The following is a 26,856-nucleotide window of genomic DNA, read 5'->3' as shown; positions in this document are numbered from 1 at the left end:
GGTTACTCTAGAGACTGTGGGGGTTCACTTGTACTCACTGGAGCCATTTTGGCTTCATTTTAAATGTTTTTAATTGTTTGTTGATGCTCTTTTTGGAGTGTGCAATATGTTGTGTGACCTTATTGCTTTTTCTTTATTTTCTTATGGTATATACATTATCACTGGGCTTGTCTTTTGCACCTCAATTTAATATTGCTTGTGCCCACTACTGTTTTCATGTTTTTACAGCAAGACTCATGGACATAGACAGCAATAGACAGACTGTTGCCTTGAGATGAATGTAAAAAACATCATTGAGCGTACTTCTGTTACCTTTGAAAAGGTTATTCCACAGGGAGCTTTTATTGTCTTGTATTGATGCTATATACCTACTGATGTAACATGATGCTGCAATGTTGTACAGATCACTTTACAGTAGACTCCTCTTTTCACTACAGACAGAACAGGAAGTCTCAGCTTAGTCTTAGACCCAGTGGTGAGAATGAAAATGGCCAGATTTTAGTATTATTTTATAATATACATAGAAAAATGGAACGTTAGAAAAATGTGTTTCCATGCTCTAACAGCTATCTAATATAGTGTCAGCAGCTTGGAATGTGAATTGAAAATGACACAATTATTTGGTTATGGCTTGTACAGGGCACTACGTGTTATGACTAGGGTGCTAATAGCTGGCTACACTTCCCAAGTCATCAACTTTCAACTGATCTCAATCTTACCCCTCCAGAGAACATATTTTATTAAATACTCGACTCAAAACCTAAGCCACAGGGTTATAATGATGCCAATACGCCTAAGTACATAACTAAACAGATGGCATATGATTTATATAGTTCATTTTCAATCTGTTTTTGTTTAGATCACATAATTCTACAAAGCAGGCACATCTGTTGTAGGCAAAAATTGAACAAAATGTTATCAAAAGGGTGGAAAATGAGTTAGAACAAGCCAGTTGCTTAATCCAAGAGAAGAGTATATATATATATATATATATATATATATATATATATATATATATATATATATATTGTTTCAAAATAGACATGTCGTACTAACCAGACATTTTTGCCTTTGGAGATACAGTGACAGGGGACAGGGAATGTGAAGAACTTTAATTCAAAGGTCTACTGCTTTATTATTGACAAAATTTATAACGGGGAAGATTTAATTCAATGTTGCACCCAGATTCTTGCCTTCTCCCTGGCGTACGCCAGCCGTAACCCCGCTCACCTGAAGAGCAGGCATGGTGGAGTTCAGCAATTTATGAGATTTATCATGATTTACGCCCTCTTGCAGTCGTAAATAATGATACAAATCTACACCTACTTCCGAGCAGGTGTAGATTTGCACCGCAATGCCTGCACCACTAAGATACATACTTTAGTAAATCTGTCCGGGGATAAAGAGGGGGGGCTGTTAGACTTGTGTAAGAGTACACCAGTATTAATAAATGTCCCATATATGTAAATAGGGCTATATAAAAATGAGGCCCCAGCTCCGCCACAAGGGAACATCCTTTGTTCGTGTCAATAGGCACACAGCCCATGTTACAGTGAAGAACCCCAGGACTATCTGGCTATGTTCCCTTATAACTCTCTGAGTACTATTAGTACAAACCAAAATCCTATGGTTAAATCAAATTACAGCTGGGGCTGTGTGAAAAAAGTGCTATATTTACCTCCTCCAGTCTCCTGCTGTGTTAATGTTCCTAATCTTCTGTGGTTCTCTGTGTCATTCCGACCCACAGGACCTGCCTGCTCAACCAATCAGTGACTGAGGTGGGACACAGCACATTGTCCATATATACAAAACATGTAAATGACCCCATTAGAGATGAGCGAACCTGGAGCATGCTCGAACCCGAACGTTCGGCATTTGATTAACGGTGGCTGCTGAAGTTGGATAAAGCCCTAAGGCTATGTGGAAATTATGGATATAGTCATTGGCTGTATCCATGTTTTCCAGACAACATTAGAGCTTTATCCAAGTTCAGCAGCCCCCACTAATCAAATGCCGAACGTTCGGGTTCGGATCAACTCGAACCCGAACCCGGTTCGCTCATCTCTAGACCCCATAGAATAAAAAAACAAACAAAAAAACGCTGCCTGGTCCTTTAGGGTAGCTTCACACACACCGCATCGCAGTGAATTTTCTGCAGTGGATCCGCAGCTGATTTGATCTAAATAACTGAACACAGCATCAAATCTGCACCATCAAATATGCTGCTGATCTGCTGCAGATCCGGTGTGTGTGAAGGCACCCTTAAAGAGAATATGAATAGACCGGTGACGGCATGGGGATGTCAGTGCCGTAGTCCATTTTTGGAACCAGTGTTTCATGCCGGGACGGTGCTTGGAAACCAGCCTGTGGTTAAAAAAATGGACCACAGCACCGGAATCCCCATGCCAACACGGGTGTATACCTAAAAAAAAACAAAAAACAAAACACAAAGTGATTGACTAGTGGTGCATTCTTTTTAATTCTACTATGAAGGCAATGTTGAATATTATGTGCAAACAGTGCTAGATTAGGTGGCATATTCCTGCTAATTTTTAACTGAAACTTTTAAGGCTCGTGCCAGATTACAGGATTTCTAGCTGTAGGGCTTTACTATACACAGTGGTGCCTTGGATTACGAGCATAATTCGTTCCGGGACCGTGCTTGTAATCCAAATCACTGTTAAACCCAAGAAAATTTTACCTAAGAAATCACTGATAAGCAGAAAAATGGTTCCACACCCCAAAAATAATTATTTTTATTCTGAATAACATGTAAAACAGATGAAACAAACACTTAGAAACAGCAGAATACGTGATATTATAAGTTACTGTACAGTATAGCAATCAGCATGTGGAGTATAATGTATAGTAACTGCATGAACCTGGAAAACAGCAGCAGTTTTTAGATACAGGATGGAACTGCAGATCCCTATAATTTAGCAGTGTAGTACAACAAGCTAGAATAGAGAAGCAGGGCTGTTGTCAGAGGTCTGTGTGGTCACATGACAGATGGGGATGGTTGTGTGTTCAGCATGGACCAATCAGGAAGTTAGAATTACAGAGCTGTGAAGGAGGACAGTGACAGAAACTTTATATACAGCAGTTTGAATGGCAGTGTAAGTGCAGGCACATTATAACAGCAGTGTATAGCTTAGTGTGAGTGCAGGCAGATTATAGCAGGAATGAAGAGGATGGGAAACACAAGGGCTGACAGAGACTGCAGGGAACATGAAAGAATAAGCAGGGTATAGGATGAGCACTGTATAGCAGCACTCTGTCCGGGCAGAGAGGGGTTACAGCTATGGAGAGATTACCCCCACAGTCCTGTCCCATGATGTAAGCCCCAGCTTGAAATGGATCTGCTATGATTTGGAAGGTAAGGGAGACTTCCTGGGTCAGAGTACTGTGCTGTAGACCACCCTCTGCAAGCCATGCCCCTCCCCCACTCCCACACAGTATAGGAAGCTCTTAAACCAAGTTACAATTTTGAACTGTGAGCTCTTCTTGCAAAAGGCTCTTAATCCAAGTTGCTATTAAACCAAGGTACCACTGTATTTGCATTTTTTTCTTTTTTAGTAGTATTTATGTAGATTGCCACTAGAGGGAGCTATTGTATAAACAATATGATGTTCATACTAAGTGAACAGAGAGCCATAAGAAATCAAATACAATCTTTTCACCTTCATGTAAATATCTAAAACCAATGTTAGGTCTACTCTAATTATGATTGTATTTCTTATTAGGTTATAAAACTAGGAGCTAATTCTGAACTGGTTACACTTCAAATTCATTCCAATATTACCAGATTGGCAAAGGCTTTAATAAGACAGGTTGTGTGCATTGTATTTATGAAATGATCAGCAAGTTTATTGCTATTCCATAAAGGGCAGATGAAATACAACCACACAGCTCTGGTGCAGCTAGAAGAAAAACAAATCTGATGACAAAAATCCAAATTGTGGTAGGGAAAGTCACATATAGTGTCTATTCACATGTACATGTTCTGCAACAGATGTGAGGTCCCAGATTTGAAGCTGCAGATATCAACCTAACTAAATGATGGAACACTGCATAAAATCTGCAGCATCATTTTCTGCAGATCCTGGACGTGTGAATGGACCCATAATGGTTATAGGAACAATAAACAATGGGCTCTAGGAATCACTAAGAAATAATGTATTGTCCATGACCATTACTAAAAGTTTGGTTTTTAAAATTCCATTAATTCTCAATCTTTAGTTTTTTTCACCTGCACGGCAGATAGAAGAGCCAGTGGGATGGAGAAGAAATGAAGTTATCTGGCACAATAAGAACCTACATCAGTCAAATCCTTATCCCTTTTGACATCAATACTAGGACAATGAAAGTGTATCACTCACCATCTTGGAAGACACGTTCCACATTAAGTCCATAGGTGGCGCAGGTTTCATAATAAGTGCATCGCTTGAGGTCATTGGAAAGCTTTCGTGCACGAGAATCATCTATTACACGGGGGTTGCTGCAACTGATGGCATCTGTAGGAATAAAAGTAATGTAATAACTAAAGGCACAACAACAACGGCTTTTAGCTAAGTATAGTGGGAGGAATACTAAACTCTGCAAAAAAAAAAAAAATCCTTTATGCTTACTGACTCTTTTGGGTATTCCATTGTTTTCTATTCATTGTATGATGTAGATTTCAACCAAAACATTTATAGACAATTTTGTGGAGGGAAAACTGCATTTACATTTGTACCAAAGCTTCATTTCGCTGCTATGTATCTAGGAGCTTATAATATCACTGATATAATACAACAAAGCATTGAGTCTGAATCTGCTTTGCTTATTTTGCACTTCTCGCCTGTTACTGACTGCATTATAGCTCTGAGCTTTATTAACAACCCATAGTTACCCGATCTTCCAGCAGCAGGAGCGACTGCATGCCGATAAGGTTCTGAAAATTCAGAATGACAGGTACCCTTTAAAGAGAACCAATCACCTAAAATTCACTATCCCTATTATTAAAGGTCCTCTCTCCCTAAGTCTATCTATGAAGATACAGACTGCCTTTGCAGTCTGTATCTTATTCTTTACCTAATTCCTCTTCTCTTGTGCAGTAATGCTGGGCGCCGCCATCTTGATGACGTCACGCTGGAACGCAATTGACGTCATCAAGATGGCGGCGGCCGGCATTAATGCACCAGAACAAAGGAGCAGGTAAAGTATAAGATACAGACTGCAAAGGCAGTCTGTATTTTTATGAAGTCTATTTATGAAGATACAGACTGCATTTGCAGTCTGTATCTTATACTTTACCTGATCCTCTGGTCCGCTGTAGCATGGTCGGGCGCCGCCATCTTGATTTAGTCTCTTGGGTCCCAGCGATGGAACGCAAGTGACGTCATCAAGATGGCGGCGCCCGGCCTTGCCGCTCTGCATGACGGGAGCTTCCTGTCTCGTGCCGACTCTTTTCAAAAGAGCCGGCGCGAGACAGGAAAGTAAAAAGTAAATATTTTAAAAACGTGGCCAAAAAAATAATCAAATATATTTACAAATATTAATAAAATAATTAAATACATCTAATTAGGGGGAAAAAAAATTAGATTTTCATCCATGATTGGTTCTCTTTAAAGGGAACCAATCAGCCCGTTTGGGTTGATATGGTTCCCTGGATCATTGTATAAAGCACCTGGAGCGGCCCCGGCACGTACCGGCGGCGGCCGCAGCAGGTGCTTTATAACGGAGTAAATGACTTTTATTCCCTGGCTCGTGACTAGATACGAGCGGGGAAGTAGTCATGGTGGGCGGCTCCCCGCTCGTATCTAGTCACTGCGCTCTGCCTGTCAGCGCGTTCGGCGGGATGATTGACAGGCAGAGAGGCCAGTAACGGACTAGAGAGCGCAGTGACTAGATACGAGCGGGGAGCCGCCCACCATGACTACTTCCCCGCTCATATCTAGTCACGAGCCGGGGAATAAAAGTCATTTTCTCCGTTATAAAGCACCTGCCGGGACCGCTCCAGATGCTTTATACTATGCTCAAGGGAACCATATCAGCCCAAACGGGCTGATTGGTTCCCTTTAAAGGGCTATTCCAATCCACCAAAACACTATAAGACTATGTTAACACAAAGTAATTCCGCCAATCTTTTGGTCAGTTGTTTTTCAACCAAAATCAGGAGTAGAACTGAAAGGACAAAATTTACAATAAAAAGATTTACCCAGTTTCTGTGTTTTCAACCCACTTCTGATTTGGTTGAAAAAATACTGACGGAAATACTATGTGTGAATGTAGCCTAAAAGTGAATCAAGGTGCAATGGAAGAAAAAAAACAACATTTTTTTTCTGAGGCTAGAATACATGTAGGTCTCTCCTCTGGTTCGGAATACATCTATGTCTCTCTCAACACATAAATAGAGTATATATATATATATAGCAGTGAAATGATAGAATCAGGGATTTGATCAAACCCCAGGAAATGATGGAATGACCGCTCTGTTCCATTATTTGAATTGATCAAATCACTGACCCCTTTCAGGGAAAGATGGAATGAACACTATCATTTCCCCCTGCGACATAGAATTTGTTTACCATATCGCTTCTCTGCTCCCTGTCCGCCTACACCGCCTTCTCTGCTCACCGTTCTGCTAATTTTCCCTGCTACGTGCCTCCTGCTCCCCCGGCCTGTCCGTTCTGCTTCCCGTCTGCCCCCGCCGTCCGCCTGCCGGGAGGTGTGCCGCTCCGCTCCCTGTCCGCCTCCGGTCCTGTGTGCCCTGCCACATGCCTCCTGCTCCCGCGGCCGGTCCGCTCTGCTCCCCGTCCGCCCCGTTCCCCGTCCGCCCCAACGCTGTATGCCTGCCATAAGGTGTGCTGCTCTGCTCCCTGTCCACCCCGCTGCCATATGCCTGCCGGGGAAGTGTGCCAGTCTGCTCCCCCTGTCCGCCTCCGCATGCCTGTCGGGAGTTCCCGTCCCCCGCCCCCCCCCCCACCGCCATGTGTTTATATATTTTTTTTTTTTTGCTTTTTCCTTCTTTTTTTTTTTTTTTTTGCTCTGCTGATAATCTAAATCTAGATTAGATGACAGCCTATTCATGAAAGTTACTTTTTCAATAGGAAGAGGGGTATAAGACCACCATAGAAGAAGCTTAAGTCACAATGCAATATGTCTGATGTTTTGAGGGGGGGGGGGGGGGGGGGAGAGATTGCTTCCAAACATATTTTATAAAAAGCACCCCAATGAAATCGGTGGATCAGGCAGCGTTTACCCAATGGGTATTGCCAGTGGAAAGCGTCCCTATCATAAAACTGGCTGAGCTGAACATGTATTATAGTTCAAGTCTTCCTCTAGCACAAACATATCTGTGAAAGAGTACAATGGCAAAATGCATTTCCCCGACCCTCTATGTCAGGATGAAGCCTTTTATGTGCAGATAACACTGTTCTGTATTTTATTGTACATGAAGAACAACCACCAAACAGAGTGCAGAGGCAATAATATAACAAGCACATGCATTGTGTGATAACTGATATGGTGGTGTACCTAAACATCTGCAATAAAAGGGAACTGAGTTAATGTTGGTGTCATCAAATATGTTTTGATCCATTCATTCTAACATCAGGAACATAGGAGGTCACCAGTGAAGATAAAATCCACGTAGTGCAGTTAGCTGTGTTGCCACTAGATGTCTCCCTTGTCTTAAAAGCCTTTCCAGCATGAGCACACTAGCAACGTAACCAACTGGCAACAAAGGACCAAAGGCATCAACTTCACTCACCCTGAGTCCCCACAAGCACCATGGGGATTTCATTGGTGTTGCGGTAGTTGGCTAGGCGGCTGTAGTAGTGATAGACAGTCTGGAAACTGATCTCATCCTCCAAGCTGAAGACGAAGATTACAGCATCCACCCACATAGCAAACTGTAGAAAAACAAAACAGACATGAAAGGGACTGATAAAAAAAATCATTAGAACAAGCATGTACAGTTCGTGAGCTATAGTAATGAATAGAAATGGAGAAGGAAATAAAGGGACTTCTTACTTGTGCTTCTGGGGGTCCTCCCTCATCCCGGATCAGTAGGAGGTAGCTCTGTCCATCCACCACAATCTCCTTCTTAAACCTTCCACCTGTCATAGATATAAGAGTTAATGAGACACAGAAGTGTGACGGCTTAGAAAGGGGGACGTGTGTGACAGATACAATAGGTATATGTTGGGACTTTGCTTGTAAGTAGACTGTGGCTACAAGGGCCATTAAGGCACCATCTTTAAAATGAATAATTGGGACTCCATAATTAAAGTGCAGTCCTTCAGTTGCATGTCACCAATCCATGTCACGCATTGCTGTAGTTATTGTGTAGACCTCTGAACCCCTGCACACAGCTACAAAGTCTTTACAAGCAATGTCCTAGTGTTAGTAGCCAATGAACATGGTGACTAAACATTGCCAAATACAAGAAGGCAGGGCAGATCTGCATACAAGCAGTGCTTCACTGGACTCCAAATCTACAATAACCTGTAGACTTGAAACGGCATCTTGATACCAGTTGGCAATGTATGTTTGCAGTAGTGCCCTCTGTGGCATATACAACACACAGCACAGCACAAGATGAAAAAGGTAAAATCATAATGGCACCACAGGACAACGCAAAAACTACTGATGTAAGGAAAGATGGTACATAGAAGAGCAACGTCACTACCTGAGTGCCCAACCTATCAGCCTACAGGACAATGCTGATTGCTACCCGAGTGCCTAAACTATCAGCCAACAGGACAATGCTGATCACTACCCGAGTGCCTAAACTATCAGCCTACAGGACAATGCTGATCAATAACCTTTCGATGAGATGGCATTACAAGTGAAGTTTTAAGAGATTATAAACAAACCAATTTTTTTATATCAATAAATTGTGGTTAGTTTGCTATTTCTCATAGATCATGATGTAGCTGGAGCTCTTCATCTATACTGAGACCCTATGTTACCTCATACGTTATGATACTTCAGCGCATCCAAAAACTACACAAACGCACAATGCTATACAAAAATAAGCAACCATTTCCCACAGACACCTAAGAAACATGGTCTTTACCCTTGAAGTATAAAGATGTATCTAGAGATCCCTCTGCCGCTCTGCTGGAAGGAGCCCTATCATTCTAATAAACTGTGGAAAGGATTTTCCTGCTGTGATTTTCTTACCAAGAAAGAAAATAATAACTAAACTGGAAGCTGTGAGCTGTGTCTATTTCACACAGCAATCTGCACGACTAAATATACCATCTCCCAAGAGTGCAAACAAATCAATACATAGTCCATGTTCATTACCCAGTCAGGTCTCTCCATAGCAGGATCTATAGAGAAGAGACCCTACAGCAACCACCTACACAGACCCCTGCGCGGCTACAGCTCAGCATCTTTCTGAAGATGTGAATAATACTATCCAGAAATTACAAGAACTGCAGTAAGATGCCTCTCAGTTACCCCGGGCAGCCATACAGGATCTGATTTTTTTCTTTTATTTAATCCCAGGTTATGTATTAGGGGGATGGCAAATATGTTTTGCAAAAATTTGTATCTGTAAAATATTGAAGTCAGTGACTGTAGAGCTGACGGGGCCATGGCCATGCACAATAATCCCCTATAAACTGGGAGATACATTGAGATCTGAGTACCTGATCCATCTATCCCAAGCACTGTAGCTGTATACTTTATAACTGTTGTCCAAAGCATACAGCAGACTCCCAACTCACAAGCTGTTGTGTTTTTTTTTTTATTTCTCCTTTAGCTCCTGCTTTAATCCCTTTGTGTTTTTTGATAATCCCCGAAACAGATTAAGAGAGCTCTAACAAGAATAAGTACAGTATTTGATGTCTTTCCCAAAAACATAATGCACAGACATAAAGAGTGCTTCAATGCGATGAGAAATCTGTATAGAGAATAAATCACCCATTAGGCTAGAAAAAAAAAATGCTCAAAATGCATCTAGAGCCGGGAACCGGCCTCCTCTGCCGACACCATAGCTGGTTCAGTGACATTTTTAGGCTCTTTCTTGTGAGCCACATCACCTATCTAAAATTTTTAATTAAGTTTTAGAAACCTAAAGTTTTAGTAAATCCATAAATATGTATGGGACCGTTACATGGTGTAAATAAGTTTATTTTATTTTTTTGTTGTTAAATTGCTCTAAAATGAATGTGTCTTCTTTCAATATTACTTACATTTTTAGGGAGAAACACTGATGTAAGTGACTGGAGAGATGAATGCATATGGGGCATGTAGTGGTGTATTTATGTCATAGGCAGAGGTAGTGGGGGTCTAGGGGGCACTAAGCATTAACACAGAGGCAAAAAAAAAAATGAAGGCTGGAAATAAAAGCGGGAAAAGAAGAATCAGGGCAGGGAAAATGAAACCAAATATAAGAACACCTCTGCCTATGATATAAAGTGAGTAAAGCACTGTGACACATCCTAGATGGTTCCAGCAGTAATGTACGGGTGATATGAATGGGTCGTGCCTATGAAGCCCCCAAAGTCATCTGTCACAGACTACCTGTAACTCTATTGACCATTATTTGCCTATGATATTGTTCATGATGGCAGAGTCGTATGGGAAACGCAAACACACAGTGCGAACTACAGGTCATATTCAATGGCTTTTTTCAATAGCAAAATACATGGAACAATTCCTACAGACACTATGTAACATTAGACAAATGATGCAACTACATGACACAGAATCTATCAGGCAACACCAGGTAAGGGGTGGGATGGAGGTAACCCAAACTAGGAGATGCAAAGGAAACGGAGAGAGATGAAGAAACACAGAAGGAGGAGTCAACTCTACGTCAGATATCTCAGCCGCCTCTCTGCCTCCTCAGCCCGTAGGGAATGAATATTTACCTGCATCCATATCTGTAAAGAACCAATGGGACAAGCAGTGAGGGAAAGAAGGAACTTAGACAGTCAAAGACCAGCCAAGGAGGCACATCATATACAAGACACAGGCAGAAAGCATCTGTGCCCCTCACACATGACAAGGAGAGCAAAAAGGAACCAAGTATTACAGGAAGAAAATGACAAAAAGTAGCTAAAAAGCAGTCTGATCAGAATGGTGTTATGTTCATGGCAGGTGTCAACTCTGAGCATGTCAGATACATGATATGTAGCTAGTACAACTTTCCTTTACCATATGTTATACTCAGGAGGTGGAAATGGCTAAATGTTGGTCCTCAATTTACCTTACACAATGAAATTCTGATGATCTGTGCCAACATTATATATATATATATATATATATATATATATATATATATATATATGTGTGTGTTTCATAGTTATTACAGTAACGAGCCCCACCCCCCAATAATCTCCCATATGTAATGTGTCTCTGTGAAGGATAATAAAATGAGGTGCTAATACACACCTAATGGATGTATACTTCTAGTATCCTAGTATGTCTGAATAAAAAAAATATATATACACCTATAGATTATGGCATTATGACTGCTTCTGTGGCCCTAGCTATACACTTAAGCAAATGTCAAAGGGCACGTGCTTAGGCTGTATAGGTTAAGGGTAATGCAGAGCCCGAATGACCCTGAGGTTAGTCTCTATTCTGTCTGGCACTATTTTAAAAAGAATTCGTCATCATGCTGCCTGAACCACAAGTCAAAGGGAGGGTCCTCCATGGCTTCTCCCGCCCAATGGCCTTGATTGATAGATGTCTCCCTATACCCAAATAGGCAAAAATCTCTGAATTAAAGGGGTACTCCAGCAGGGGGACACTTTTTCGCTGGGACCGGGTAGGGGGTGGCTAAGGGAAAAGACGTCCACTCACCTCCCCGGTTCCAGCGGTGGGTCCCGCATCGCGGCGCTCCGGTGCCCGGCTGCTTCCTGGTGTCTGACACGGGCCAGAGACGTGACGTCTCAGGTCCACTCAGCCAGTCAGTGACGGAGGCGGGATCTGTTTCAAGTCCGCTCAGATCCCGCCTCTGTCACGGACTGGCTGAGCGGACCTGAGAAGTATTGTCTCGGGCCCGCGTAAGACACCAGGAAGCGTCCGGGGACCGGAGCGCCGCAATGCGCCCCCCGCTGGAGTACCCCTTTAAGGCTGGTGGGCGAGGAGGGGACCACTGGGGACTGCCCTGGTCATTTGTACTTCATGCAGCATGAAAGTGATGACAGGTTACATTTTATATACAGTTTTATAGGCAGTGACAGGACGCATAATGTCCACTTACCTTCAGGAGACTCCTCTTGCACATAAGTACCCGTGAGATACCGATGCACCAACGCTGACTTCCCACTTGCTAGATTTCCCACAATGCCCTAAAAGATAAAACATTCACAAGTCATTAAGGTGTTTACTACAAATAAAAGATAAGACTTCCTATTGGAAGTGATGGCACATTGCTGAAACTCAAACTAAATGTAATACATTGTCCCCCCAAGCTGAGTCTCTCCAGCTGTTGCTAAAATACAACTCCCATCATGTCCTTAAAGGCTGCCAGGGCATCAGGGAAGGTGGAGTTTTGCAACAGCTGGAAATCCTTAAATCAGGGAACATTAAAGGAGAAGTCCAAAATTTTTTATTAAAGTATTGTATTGCCCCCTAAAAGTTATACAAATCTGCAAAATACACTTATTACAGGAAATCCTAATAAAGTGCTTTTTTCCCTGCACTTACTACTGCATCAAGGCTTCCCTTCCTGGATAAAATGGTGATGTCACTTCCTGGATAACATGGTGATGTCATGACCCGACTCCCAGAGCTGTGCGGGCTGTGGCTGCTGGAGAGGATGATGGCAGGGGGACACTGAGGGACACAGAGCGCTGGAGGGACACTGAGCATCCCACTGCCATCATCCTCTCCAGCAGCCACAGCCCGCACAGCTCTGGGAGTCGGGTCGTAACATCACCTTTTTATCCAGGAAGTGAAGCTTTGGTGCAGTAGTACGTGCAGGGAAAAAAAACACTATGTGCATTTCCCGTAATGAGTGTATATTGGAGATTTGTATAACTTTTTGGGGGCAATACAATACATTAATAAAAATTTTCGCCGGACTTCTCCTTTAAGTTACAATGGTACTGCTTTTTTCATAAAAGCTCTATGGTTGGGTCAAGGAACCTATGGATTGTTCGTGGGTGTTGAATTCCCCATTCCTAAGCTTCTAGACAGAATCAAACAAGTAGAGGGACTGTGGAAGAATCGCTATAATATATCTTATATGTATTAGATATATTATAGCAATTCTACCACAGTCCCTCTACTTGTTTGATTCTGTTTTTTTTTCATAGCCACAGCCCTTTAAAATGAATGTTTACCTGAACAAAATGTTTTGGTCATTTATCATAATAGATCCAAACTTACTTTATTCTTATAGGTCTCTTTCTGAAAAAGAACTTATCTCCAAATCTCCTGCAAAAGGGCCAGTTCACATTGAGTAAATCGGCATAAATTCTTTTAGCAGAGGAGAGCAAATGCGTACCTGCCCTCCAATAGAGTCTCTATTTGACACTGAGAAAGGTGGGATTCTGTGGTGGAGTTCTCGAATTCTGCCAAATTTGCTCAGTGTGCACTGGCCCTAATAGTGTGTTTACACAGACAGATTTTTGAAGCCAAAGCCAGGAATGAAAGAGGAGAAATCTCATTCTTTCCTTTATGACCTGTTCTCTGTTTAGTATGTTCCTGGCTTTCGCTTAAAAAATCTGTCAGATAAATCTCTGTGTAAACGTCCCCTTAGTCTGCCAGCAGCCACTACTAGGGGGAGCTATACAGTGAACAGAATAAAAAACTAAATAATTAAAAAAAATTATACTTACCTGCCCTGATCCCTCCTGTGCATCTGTCCCAACAGTGCCCGATCATAGCTGAGCAGGGCTACATTTTGACATACAGGAAGCCCCATCCTCAGCCAATCACAGACTGAAGCAGGTCACTGATACAGCCAATGATTTACTGAATTAGTGCTTCCTGTGCATTAAGATGAAAGCAGGAAGGGCTGCTCATCAAGGATTGGTCACCATTAAGAAGGAGGACTCGGGAAATTAGGGCAGGTGAGTATAGCTTTTTATGCCAGCAAAATTCTGTGGGGCTAGCAACCCCTTTAATAATAACAATTAGGCTTTCAAGGGGCTACAACTACAACTTCCAATGCATGCCTCGGTGATTTGTTGTTCATAAGAGCCACAAGTTGCAGAATTACAGAAATCACTGACATATGTGGGACTTTCCTATCGGAATACTCAGAACACTATGTCTGCCTCAAAGGCAACAGTCCAGTAGCCTTCATATTTTCACTGCATGAATGCCTGGATGCAGTCACATAAATCCTCTACCAAGCCTGGGAGCTACAGCCATCTAGCCATACTTTCCATAGATCCGCATGAAAACAGCTTTTTCCTGGCTCCTGGATCACATTAGCTTTCCAATGTAATGAAATAGCCACTAAGCAAGAGTGAGAAGATTAGTTATGTTCCATCTGCAAATAATCACCAGTCTACAGAAATAAAACAATACAATAAAAGGTTGACAAATACTGCAGCACACAGCAGAGGTCCCAGGCTTAGTCCATTACAGTCAGATCCCGGATTTTATTATACCGTATGTGAAGCAGTCTACAACAATTAATGCTCTCACAAACTTCTGTAAAACACCGGAATTACAAGTGAGCCCGATCCCCGTGCCAGCTTCACATGGACTGCTCCCTGGCTGACCTAGAAGCTTTTAATTCTTCTGGAAAAGATTTCAAGTGTCTGATGTTCACTGGTCTGAAGGCATCAACCAGCTCAATACAGTAAACGGATGCACTAGCTGTAGTTTTTATTGGTACCATATTGGGGTAGATGGGTTTACTTCATGTTTTCTGGCATGTGATGTGACAAAACAGCAGTTGTAACAATGGAGGTTAATGTTCACACTTAGAAATCCGCATGGAATTTCAAGCGGAATCTGCGTGAAAATAGCTGGGGATTCCACTTCAAATATGGACATAGCTTTCCCCCATTGTGTTCCGCTATGTTGTTCACGGTGCAGAATTTTCAGCTGTGGATTCGCTTTCCGCCTAAAGAATTGACATGGGCCGATTTCGTTAGAGGAATCCTATAGGAGTCAATGAGGCTTGAATTTAGGTTGCATTCTAATCAAATTCTGTGAGAGGAATTTCAAGCAGAAAACTTTCCTCAACCATTTCCTGTGGATTCCTTAGTGCAAACATACCCGTATTTTCTTTTTGAAGTTTAGATTTATTTTTTTTAAAGAGGAATGGTGATTTTCATGTTTTTTTAAAGTCCCGGACACATTGTAATAGAAGCGCTGTCATGAGAGTCATGGCTGAATCAATGTTTTCCAGGACTGCCTAGGGCAGCATTCAACTTCTGCAGCCACTGGGGGTCAAATGATGAGTGATCGGCCTCTCCACTCAACACAAATCACCACCAATCGGCACATCTGGTCGCGTGTGTGTGTGAGTGTGTGTGTGGGGGGGGGAGGATTTGGTTTGACAGATGTGGCACATAACATGTATTGATTGCAGTACAGTCCAATCATTGCACAAAGCTGCCAGCACCCACTGGATAAGTAGCGCAATAAAAAGATAAATATAGTATATATTGCATACCTTCTTGTTATTTCACAAGTTAAAGGGTTGCTTTTTCCAAAAAACTCAGTTGGTGTGGTATTGCAGCTCAGTTTCATGGACATAAATGGAGCAAAGTTTTACCACCACACACTACCTAAGGGCAGGTATGGCAATGTTTTTTTTGTTGTTTTTTTTTTTTTGGGGGGGGGGGGGGGGGGGGGCGGGGGAGTAACTATTTTTTTTAGAATCCTGGACAGCCCCTTTAAACATTTTCAGGCTGCATATATATCTACATACACAGATCATAAAGGGTTAACCTCAGCCCACTGGACAATTAATACCTTACTCACCAATGTATAATCATGAAAGCCTACCCTACAGATATACTGTCCAGCTACTGAAAGCCCCAGCAGTCCTCATTAATCACATAGGGGAATGTACAGTAGGTGTTATGTTTACCAACATACAGATCATGGAGACGTTTGGTCAGTTTAGCTCTAGAAAAAGGTTACAGCATGATAAAAAGCACACAATATATCCAAACCAAGTGAAAAAAGCACTCCTGTATCTTCCTTTCTAGTCAGCTCTAGAACAATCCATACACTTTATGCTACACTCTAAGGGTATGTGCACACAGCGAAATTCTTAGAGAACTCCTCGCGCATTGCGCAGCTCTTCCCTGCACGCTCCCGCTTCACTCTCCACCTGTCCCATAGACTCCATTCTATGGTCAGGCAGATTCCGCCATCTGCCCCAAGAATGAACAGGTTCATTCTTTGGGCGGACGGCGGAATCCGCCTGTGCATAGAATGGAGTCTATGGCATGGGTGGAGATGCGAGCAGGCACGAGCGCTGGAATCCGCAGTGGGTTATCCGCCTGGATTCCGTAGTGTGCACATACCCTCATGCTGATCACAAATGAAGGGGCTCAGAGTTTGAAATGTCAACAGTTTTTTTTAATGATAGGTGTCATTTGAAGCTCTACTTTAAAGTGTTTGAGCAGAGTTCATCATTTTGCCTTTTTTGTGTACAGTTGTTGCAGATAAAAAATGTTGCGACTTTTTGGCTTTTACACTTCGAATCTTCCTGTATATAGTCACATTTGCTTTGGCGGCTGATTTATCCAATGCAACAACTTAAAAATGTCACTGCTTTGTGCGCAACCTCAACCCAGCCTAGACCGCACTTAGAAACTTGCTTTCACAAAGCTTTTACTGTGGTTTCACTGACAATCTGCTAGTTATAAAGAACATGTACCATTTTGATAAACTAGGAGAAACAACGTATTGTCCATCCTGAAATCCCAAATGATTAACCCTTACCCATACACATAAGATTTATGGCCAATCCCACAAAAACTGGCAGGTCTAGATGCCTTTTATCTAATGGATGGACAAAGCTTCATGCAAAATAATAACATTTAAGTCATTGAAACGATTTGTTACTTACCACTTTGAGCTCGGGCACAGCTCGGCTTAGTGTCCATTCCTGACTATTTACAAAGGCATCTGCAAAATAAAACATCAATAGCCTGTTAGAAACATTGAACGTTGTTCACTATAACATAGAGACAAAGCAGCAGTATAGACAGGCATACGTATAAAACATGAACATTCATAGCAAAATTAATTTATAGAATGCCCTCCAGCTACAACAAAAGGGGGGCACTGGGCGCATTTTTTCCACTTCATACCCTGTCTCTGCTCCACTTTTTCACAAAGAATTATGGTAAAACAACATCGACCCCTAAGTGGCATGTATGAAAATATGCAATAACTAAGAAGCCTTAGGGAAAACAATCCCACTAATCACGAACATCAAGGTGAATGCTAAGTTATCCAGAATATTTAATACAAGATGGAAGACCCAAGGCTTTATTGGTGCCCGTTTATACCATAAATCAAGGGAACTTTTCTCACGCTCAAATAGGCATTAACAGGAGATGATTAGAGTAGTAGAACAGTCGGCATCTTGACTGTATATTGATGGTTAGAGAATAACTAGACGTTTACCCACACCACTGCTCACAATAGCTAATATGCGTGGATAAAAGAAATATCCCCTCATGGCTTATTCCACTCACACCCACTTGGAAGAGATGAGTAAAGCAATGTCTGTCCGGTCCCAAATCCACAGCTGGAGCAGCCATAGACTTTTGTAACACTTCCAGGATTCAAGTCATCCTCCTTACTGGCTGCAATGTAGATTTCCCATTATCCAACTCGGCAACAAACTCCAAACAAAACATTGCTGGCGCTTTCATTACACTGCAAATTCTACATCTGTACTTACACTAACTAAAACATTACAGGAACAAGTTGCCGAAATTAGACATGATGAGCAAACACTTTGCATCCAACTGCAAGGTCAGGGCTTTGTGTGTTTGCTTTCAAGGTGCGTACTGCTAAGATGTGGCCGCCGATCTGCGGCCAGTTTTGATTGGGATGAGAACAAAAACTAAAATCCATCAGACGGAAATTGGCAGCAATACCTGAGAACTAATTGTGCTAATGGGACCAAGGCACTGGTATAAGACTGGGGTTATGTATAGCACTCCGGCTGAATCTCCCATCACCATAACATTAAGCCTGAACTTATGCTGTAACAAGGAACAACTCTTTCATAAGGACTAGAGATGAGTGAACCTGATGGTCTGTTTGACCATAATTCGCCCAATTGATCATTTAACGATTTTCAAGAAACGTTTTGGTTTTTATAATGATTAGCGTTTAGATGAATAAATCGTAAGAAAAATCTATTTGAAAATCCTTATTGCGAAAGTTTTTAAGATCGCTTAAGCCCATCTAACACATAGGGTGAATCTTCGAAAGACTGTTTACACGAAGCGATCTGCGAATTTTTGAGAACATGTTGAAAGATCATAATGAACAATTTTTCGCTTGTTGCTTGATCGTTTGCTGTTTTTACACAAGTGCGATTGTTATTGCGAAAATTCAAACGATAATTGTTTTACCAAACGATAATGTGATTACCAGCCATAGGCTGTATCCATGTTTTCCAGGACTCCCTAGGGCTTCATTCAACTTCTTCAGCCACCGGTAATCAAATGTTGCACGCTGGGGTCCGGACGAGCCCAAATGTGCTTCAGGTTCGCTTATGTCTAATAAGGACCTAAAAGGTTTTAGACTATGAGAGGTTACTAAGGATTGTGTAAGAAATGTTCATAGAAAAGAATACTAAAATGTCTTTGATAAGTGTGCCCCAATTGGTTCCGACTGCTCAATATTCTTAAGCCTAAAGACTCCTATACACGTTGGTGAATTGCTTTCATAGACATGGGGAGGGGGGGGGGGGAGATATTATTCTTGCATTGTTGTAACTTTTTATTACTTTCTATAAAATATAAAAAAAAAAATGGGCAGGGCTTAGTAGGAAGTAGTGTGACCTCCAACATGCAAATGGATTTAAAAGAACATATCCACAAAGCAGCATTTATTAGAAGCCAGTAAGCACCACTACAATACCTATACTAGGAAGGCCAGAGGAAGAAGATACAAATGGGAAACATTACTGAGCATACACTGAAGAGGTAATTCCATGGGAAGGGGAGGCTGAGCTGTGAGCTTCAGTTATTGTCTTCTCTATCCACTGGTGTCAACTGTGATTATACTGCTGTAAACAACACTTTCCAGTGACCACCTCTTTTTACCACAGACAGAATAGGAAACTTAGCTTTAGGTCTAGTGGTGAGAATGAAAACTGGAAGACTTCAGGATTATTAATAAAATAGATAGTAAAATTAAAATAAAATTGAAAAAAAAAAATCCTTAAAAATTCTTTATAAAAATATATTTAACCTAAAAGTTCGATTTAAACAACAGGTCATTTCCTTATGATACATGCCCAAAGTGTAAATTTCCCCTAACATGTATATGGGGGTCTTTCAGCTCTCCCCAAATGATGTTGGAGGAAAGAATAATGAGGCATATTAAATTTCAACTGTGCAATACCTTTGTTCTTGGGAAGACAACCTATCCTCCTCTGCCTATTCACAACACATGTCAAGCCGAGCGTTCATGTATATGAGGGAATCAGGAGGGACAGCTGCTGGTAGAATGAACATTCAGCCAACAGCTATTTTATGCTTCTGGTTTCTTTAAGAATCAGATGCATTATAGAAATCTTATAGTGATTAGAACAGTATCCTTATTATCAAGATCTGCAATTTGAAAAAAGTTCCTGTTCCTATAAAAGATTTGTGCATACAGATACCTATCTTAGAACAACCTTTAGATAACTATATAGCGTATCACGAGGCACGACTTTCCAGGGGAGGAGCGCAAGGGACCACCCAAACAATCCTTTGATTGTTTGGGCTGCCCACTGAAGTCAGTGGTGTTCTGCTGCCATTGCTCCTGCTTCAGACACACACAGTGATCTTTCAGCATGTTGAAAGAACACAACCAGCTGACATGATGCATGTCGGCGGATCGTTGCCTGTCAACATGCGCTATTACACTAAATGATTATCGGCCTGAACGATCGGTAATCGGCCAAGTAATGCTGTCTCTTAGTGTAATAGGGCCTTAAGTATAAGAAGAATGGCAGCGTGTAAACATGGCTACGGCTTAAGTAATAGTAGGTCAACTACCGTAAAAGCAAAACAAGCTCTTACAACATTCAGTGCACACTCTTGACAAATTGGTGCAGGTGTCACGACAGCTTTCCATGAAACAAGGCTTCAGACCTGTATATTTGTCTCATTCATCCAGTCTCCTGTTGTCTTTTTGATCACTAACATTATTACATTTACTGGTGGCTATGAGAGCAGGGGATATTCTCATCCTGTCTTCAAAGAGTAGGGTGGGGAGTGGGCTCTGACAGATTGAGTCCTCTTCTCCAGATCCCTCGCTTCCACCTCCCTCCCCCAGGTCAGGCTGCTCTGCAGACTCTGGCCCAGACATGGCTGCGATATGATCTCCCTGGAGCACTCACCGAGCATCCACAAGACTAAAGTGCTAATAAAGTAAAAAGGCATTCATTTCTCTTCAGGCTGATATTCAGATCTCCCATACAGACCTTCCTATAAAGACTGTGGCAATGCGGTGCACAGGGAGGGGGTCCATAACACAGTCAATGAGCATACTGTGCTAGGGAGATGGGGCGAAAACAGGGAATCAAGAGGAGCTAGAATGGCTTTCATGCACCGCAACAAAGACCAAAGACCGTGAATGAACCACTTCCTCATCACTAAACACAGATTGCAAAGATGGTTCTCCCAAGAGGCCAAAATTATTCTTCATACAAGGTTGGCACTAACATAAGCACTCTGGTCTGAAACAGGCATGTAGGTCAACTACTGTATACCACATTAGGAAGGGTTAAAAGACAGACAATTCTTCCAGACCATAGAAAGAGCAAAATAGGCTAAAGGAAGATGAAGGGGGAAAAAAAAACCCTTGCCTTTGATCCTGGCTCGTCTTTTTAGATCAGCAGTGAGCGGCATAAGTATAGACTCATTATAGAACATCAATCAGGTATTCCACGCTCCTAACAATTCCCTGGGAACGCTGAAATAACAACAATCCAGAGGCACAAGGCTTTCACATTGCCTCATCTACACTAAGGGCCTTTTTACATGGGGCGATTACTGGCCAAACGGGCGGATCATAACCCTGTGCAGGGCGAGGAAAACAAGTGACTGAGGGCCCTTTTACACAGAAAGATTATCTGACAGATTATCTGCCAAAGATTTGAAGCCAAAACCAGGACTGGATTTGAAAAGAGGAGAAATCTCAGGCTTTCCTTTATGACCTGATTTCTGTTTATAGTCTGTTCCTGGCTTTGGCTTCAAATCTTTGTCAGATAATCTGTCAGATAATCTTTCTGTGTAAAAGGGCCCTGAGACGTTGCTGATATGTGCAATGCTGCCTGGATTCTCTGCAATATTGTGCAGCTACTGGTGAACAAGTGACTATATACGTTTTGGCTAAATTCGTTCCTCAGCATGTGGGAAAAGGGCCTAAAAGACTGGTTTTTCAGTGGATGATAAGATTTGTGTGGCCATAAGAATAATTATCAGCAGACAATCACACACTCTAAACAGGGGCTGTGCTATAATAGAAGTGATCTCACAACCGACCAAAGAAAAAAATAAGTGTCCATACGCTTAAAGGGGTTGTCCAGCAAAAATCTTTTTCTTTCAAATCAACTGGTGTCAGAAAGTTATAGAGATTTTTAAATAGAAGCAAATTACAAATCTAAAGTCTTCCCATACTTATCAACTGCTGTATGTCCTGCAGGAAATGTTGTTTTATTTACATTCAGACACAGTGCTCTCTGCTGACATCTCTGGTCGAGACAGGAACTCTCCAGAGTAGGAGAGGCTTTCTATAGCAATCCCCATAGAAAACCTCTCCTGCTCAGGAGAGTTCCTGACATGGACAGTGGTGGCAGCAGAGAGCACTGTATCCGAATATAAATAAAGCAATACTTCCTGCGGGACATACTGCAGCTGATAAGTATGGGAAGACTTGAGATTTTTAAATAGAAGTAAATTACAAATCTATATAACTTTCTGACACCAGTTGATTTAAAAGAAAAAGATTTTTGCTGGACAACCCCTTTAAGATCAGTGCTTCTCAATTATAGTCCTCATGGTCACCAACAGGTCATTTTTTACGAGGATATGCCATACAAAGAACACCTGTGATAATACCCATTGCACTTATATAATTATATCACCTGTGAAATGCTAAAGAAATCCTCCAACATGACCTGGAGTTGAGAAGCACTGCTTTAGCTAGCGGTCAGATATTTATTGCATCACATACATACACACACAGCATGTGTTTTCAATAAGCTGCTGCCAAACACCTCTGACAGGGACTTATGTTCTGTGGGAATAAATTGAACGCCTGACCATTCTTTCCACTGATACCAGGCATTGTGGAGGAGTTGGACCCCAATAAACATTAGATAATCTAACAGTACTAAAACAGCTGAAGGGTATGAAGATATGAACAGCTTCTGTGCCAGGCATACACAGTACAGAGGAAGTAGTTCAGGTCAAGTTCAGATCTTAGCAATGATAGATCTAAATTATGATAATATGGAGGTTATAGACCCCCCCAAATCTCCATATGAGGCCCCCAGCTTCTTTGTTATGACTACAGCTGTGGGTACGGCACGTGACCTGTGTCTCCTGGCTCTATTCATTTATATGGAGCTGCCGAAAAGAGTTAAGTATGCCTGGAAAGCGCTTTCTGGCAGCTCCATAGAAATGAATAGAGCTGTGGTCACGTGCCGTACCTGCAGCTGTAGTCATAACAAAGAGGCCGGAGGCCTGATACGGAGATAGGCGGGGGAAACAAGGTCACCCCCCCCCCCCCCGCGATCTCCTACTTGTCCTAGGGGACAAGTTAATTTTGCCTGGACAGCCTTTTTAAAGCCTATATATATTCACATGGAGATGTCATGGTGACAAAAATACAAAGCAAATACAGAAAGATAATTCAAAACAGCAATTTTGAAATGTACTTTGAAAAAAAAAAAAAAAAAAGTCCAAAAAGTTAGAGATGTAATTAATAGTAGGCAAAAAAAGTCTCCAATGCACCACACAAGACTGGTCGTAACACGTGTGTCCTCTTCTATTTGTATTGCAAATAAAAGATAAGAACAAGGCCAGCGTGAAGTTGCAGCCTGTGGGTGGATCATGACAGCGGACAATCTGAGGCCGCACATACTGGGTAAATATCATTTGGCCTCATGTTACAGTCCTACAATGACCGAGCGGCGTGACTTTACTGGTAGGGAAACATCTGCTGCTCCCGGTCACACGTGGTCAATAAATGCGGTGTATCGGCCCGAGGATGGAGAAAACTATTTGGTCAGTAGAAACCTCACCAGAGGGGACACAGGAAACATGGATCACATGTGTTGGTTCCAATAAAATAAGGCCTAAAGTTTCCATTGACCTCGTAAAATAGCTTGTTCTGTTGACACAGAGGTTCCTAATGTAGAGAGTGTGACAGTAAATGACTTGTTACATGAAGGCGTCTCTGTCCCACAGATGAAACACGTTACCACCAGCTGATAAATAACTAACACATGTTAAGCCCTGATTCACTCGTGTTATATATCACTATTTTAGCATTAGCACGTGTGATAGTCACAGTGGCTGCATTTTAAAGTGATTATCCAGGATTAGAAGAAAATAAAAGCTACCCATTTCCTTGAAAATAAGACCTAGTAGAGGTTTTACTGAGTTGCTAAATATGAGTCCTCCCCTGAAAGTAAGGCCTAGCAAAGTTTTTGTTTGGAAGCATGGCTGCCGAACAGAACACCAGGGCATAGAACTGTGATTCTTTTAGCTGCCACCATTGGACATGAAGACCATCGCCTGCCGACAACCCCGATGTTTACGGACGTAACTTATAAATGTGCAGGCAAGGCATCAAGTGGCCATCCCTGTTGTCCCCTACCGCCAGATGTAGAGCTGCACACAGTCTGCCGTTATCCCGTCGCCTGCCGCTATACAGTATGCTGTCCCTGCTGTGCTGTAAGAGTATGCTGTGGTGAGCTCCCCTGGTGGCCATAAGCCGCCATACAGTACACTCTGTCATTGCTATGCATGTGACGTGAATTCTTCTTCAAGGAAAAATAAGACATCCCCTGAGAATAAGACCTAGCAAATCTTTGGGAGACAAAAATTAAGACACTGTCTTATTTTCAGGGAAACACAGTACAAAAACAGCACCACCCCTGTCCTAAGGTTGAGTGTTCCAATTACTTCAATGGAACTGCTCATCTTCATCTGCTGTATGTCCTGCAGAAAGTGGTGTATTCTGTCCAGTCTGACATAGTGCCGCTGTGTCCGTGTCAGGAACTGTCCAGAGCAGTAGCAAATCCCCATAGAAAACCTCTCCTGCTCTCCAGACTGAAAAGAAAACACCACTTCCTGCAGGACATACAGCAGCTGATAAGTACTAGAAGGCTGGAAATTTTTTAATAGAAGTAAATTACTAATCTCTAGTGCTTTCTGCCACCAGAGATTTTTGCTGGAGTACCACTTTAACTTGAGGATCTGCTAAAGAGGGCCATATTAGTAACTGGTGTCCAGTGGTACAGTGAAACACAGAGATTTTTTTGGATATTAGTTTGAAGATACACACATACAGGATCAGCAGCAGATTTGATGGCCCAGATTTGATTCAAAGCAAATCTGCTGCAGATCCTGTACGTGTGAACGCACCCTTAAGCAGCCTTCTTTTGGCGCATAGGAAACCACCACACGAAACACAACAAAAAATAAATAAAAAGAACATACTACAAATGGTGAAAAATGCTCCGTGTGTCAGTGTCCCTAACCTGCCATGTACACACTAAGCAGGTAACAGGATACCCTTCCAAGATGCAAACCATTATACTTTAATTCTTTTAGCATAGTTTAAAACGAAGTGTCAAAGCAACAAATGCAAATTCTGGTCAAGGTTCATATTAAATATATGGAATGCTTGAAATTGTGTTTCTACTAACTACTGAAATGCATGCACCATAATAAGCAGTCATAACCCCTCCAGGTAGTAGATTACACATGAATAAGAATGTGGTTGAGCTTGATTTATATTCCTGACCTACCCTGTGACAAGCTACGGTTTAGATTGTAAGCTCTTAGGGGTCATTCACTTGTCTGTAGAATTCTGTCCGTACACAGACTGGACCTGGACCCTCCCAGTATTATGATTAATTATGATGTTGGGAGCATCCAAGTAGTTGTAAAGTTCGCGCTAGTATACTGACACAGCCAAGTTGCGGGAGCTTCCAACACCATAATAAATCATGATGCTGGGAGAAACTGTGAAAAACTGTCCAGATTTATATTGCATTAATGAATTTGATGCAATAAAAAAATAAAAAATAAAAAACACAACCAACAGCATAACAGCTTAGAATTGACGCATTGTTAGTAAATAAGGCCCAATTTGTCTATTTATGAACAAGCAGCGATTTGATTTTCTGCTAAAATCCTGCTAAATAAACAGAAACAGACTGGAACCTGATGGATCCCAAATAAAGTTAATGGGGTCCATTGGTAAAGAACCACCCAACACAGTTTTTGTAAAGGGGACAATCTCATACCGCAATCTAGATGCAAGAGGACACACCAAACTTTCTAACTTGCCACACAAACATCTAATCCAAGAGAAAAAAATATGGCATATAAAATCCATACGTCTGCAAATTTTGCCGACTTACGGAAGGTGAATGGCTGTCCTGGATTGTTTCCCCACCGGGTATGATATATCAACAACAGGCCGGCAGTGGGGAAACTGTATGAACATCCGCGCCACGGCCACAGCATGCAGCATGCTGAGGGTGTGGCTTTTTTTTTTAGTTTTTGATGGAATCCTTCTGTTCGTCTCAAAGACACCAAAGGCAAAAAAAGGCAATCACACCGTAAGTCAAAAATGTCAAGAAAACTTTTTAAGGTATTCTGTTGTGCTTATTACTTCCTTATACCTATACAATGCAGCCTGTCCAGATGTTTCATAGGCTTGTATGGTGATAGATAAGCAAAGTATAGGAAAATCCAAGAGAGTAATTCAAATACCTAACCATATGTCACGGCAATAATAAAAAGCACATTCAATTCAACTATAATAGACCAGAGATAAATGGGGATGTAAATTATTATTATTTTTTGTTTTATAACCTGCATGGAAATATAATGAATCAGCCTCCCCCGCTGGACCTCCTGGATATCTAGTACTAAGGCACATCATCAAGAATGGTTTTTTGAAGACATGACATCCTTAATCTCTCATTTTTGCTGCAGGAATTGTGATCACCTATAGGGCTGCTTTCACACAGGACTGACATGCTGCAGATGTGTTGTGGCTATTGACTTTCCTATTGAAGTAAATTGGGAAAATCCACTACAAATCGGCAGCGTGTCAGCCCTGTGTGTAAGCACGGATACACTGGCTCCACTGAAAGAACTGGCCGAGGCTGCTTTATAACACTGGGTTATTCGTATGTAACCATGTTCATACAGCCATTTGTCATGTAAACCCGATTATCTAAAGAAGGTAACTGGTTTCAATAGGCGCCATTATCGATTTTTCTTTATACGGCCTTTATGATCCCTAAAGTGTTTCAACCTCCCATGAAACAAAGTCAACAATGTCAGCGTGTTAACCCTTGTGCAGCTGAGGCCACACTACAGCCTGACTGTAAATCAGACACGTGGAAATGAAAGGGTTATTGTTCTTATGCAGACAAGCAGCCCTTGCAGGGAGGGACTGTACAGCTGCCCCCAGTGACCTGTCTGACAGGAGGGGCAA

General features: G+C 41.8%; 1 protein-coding gene across 3 annotated transcripts in view; it reads right to left on the bottom strand.

The window, feature by feature from the left end:
- Positions 1 to 26,856, bottom strand: part of AGAP1 (ArfGAP with GTPase domain, ankyrin repeat and PH domain 1) — a 308,008-nt gene that overhangs the window by 122,830 nt on the left and 158,322 nt on the right. For all 3 annotated transcript variants that reach the window (XM_069983136.1, XM_069983137.1, XM_069983135.1), the window contains 5 exons: positions 17,000 to 17,058; positions 12,212 to 12,299; positions 8,017 to 8,102; positions 7,754 to 7,895; positions 4,380 to 4,514 (listed from right to left, as the gene is read on the bottom strand). In XM_069983136.1, the coding sequence (XP_069839237.1) occupies positions 4,380 to 4,514; positions 7,754 to 7,895; positions 8,017 to 8,102; positions 12,212 to 12,299; positions 17,000 to 17,058 (510 nt within the window). The remainder of the gene's footprint in view (positions 1 to 4,379; positions 4,515 to 7,753; positions 7,896 to 8,016; positions 8,103 to 12,211; positions 12,300 to 16,999; positions 17,059 to 26,856) is intronic.

The sequence above is a fragment of the Dendropsophus ebraccatus genome, chromosome 9, assembly GCF_027789765.1.
Source record: "Dendropsophus ebraccatus isolate aDenEbr1 chromosome 9, aDenEbr1.pat, whole genome shotgun sequence".
NCBI lineage: Eukaryota > Metazoa > Chordata > Amphibia > Anura > Hylidae > Dendropsophus > Dendropsophus ebraccatus.
Note: the sequence above shows the minus strand (reverse complement) of the source record. Positions and strands in the feature narration are given on the sequence as shown.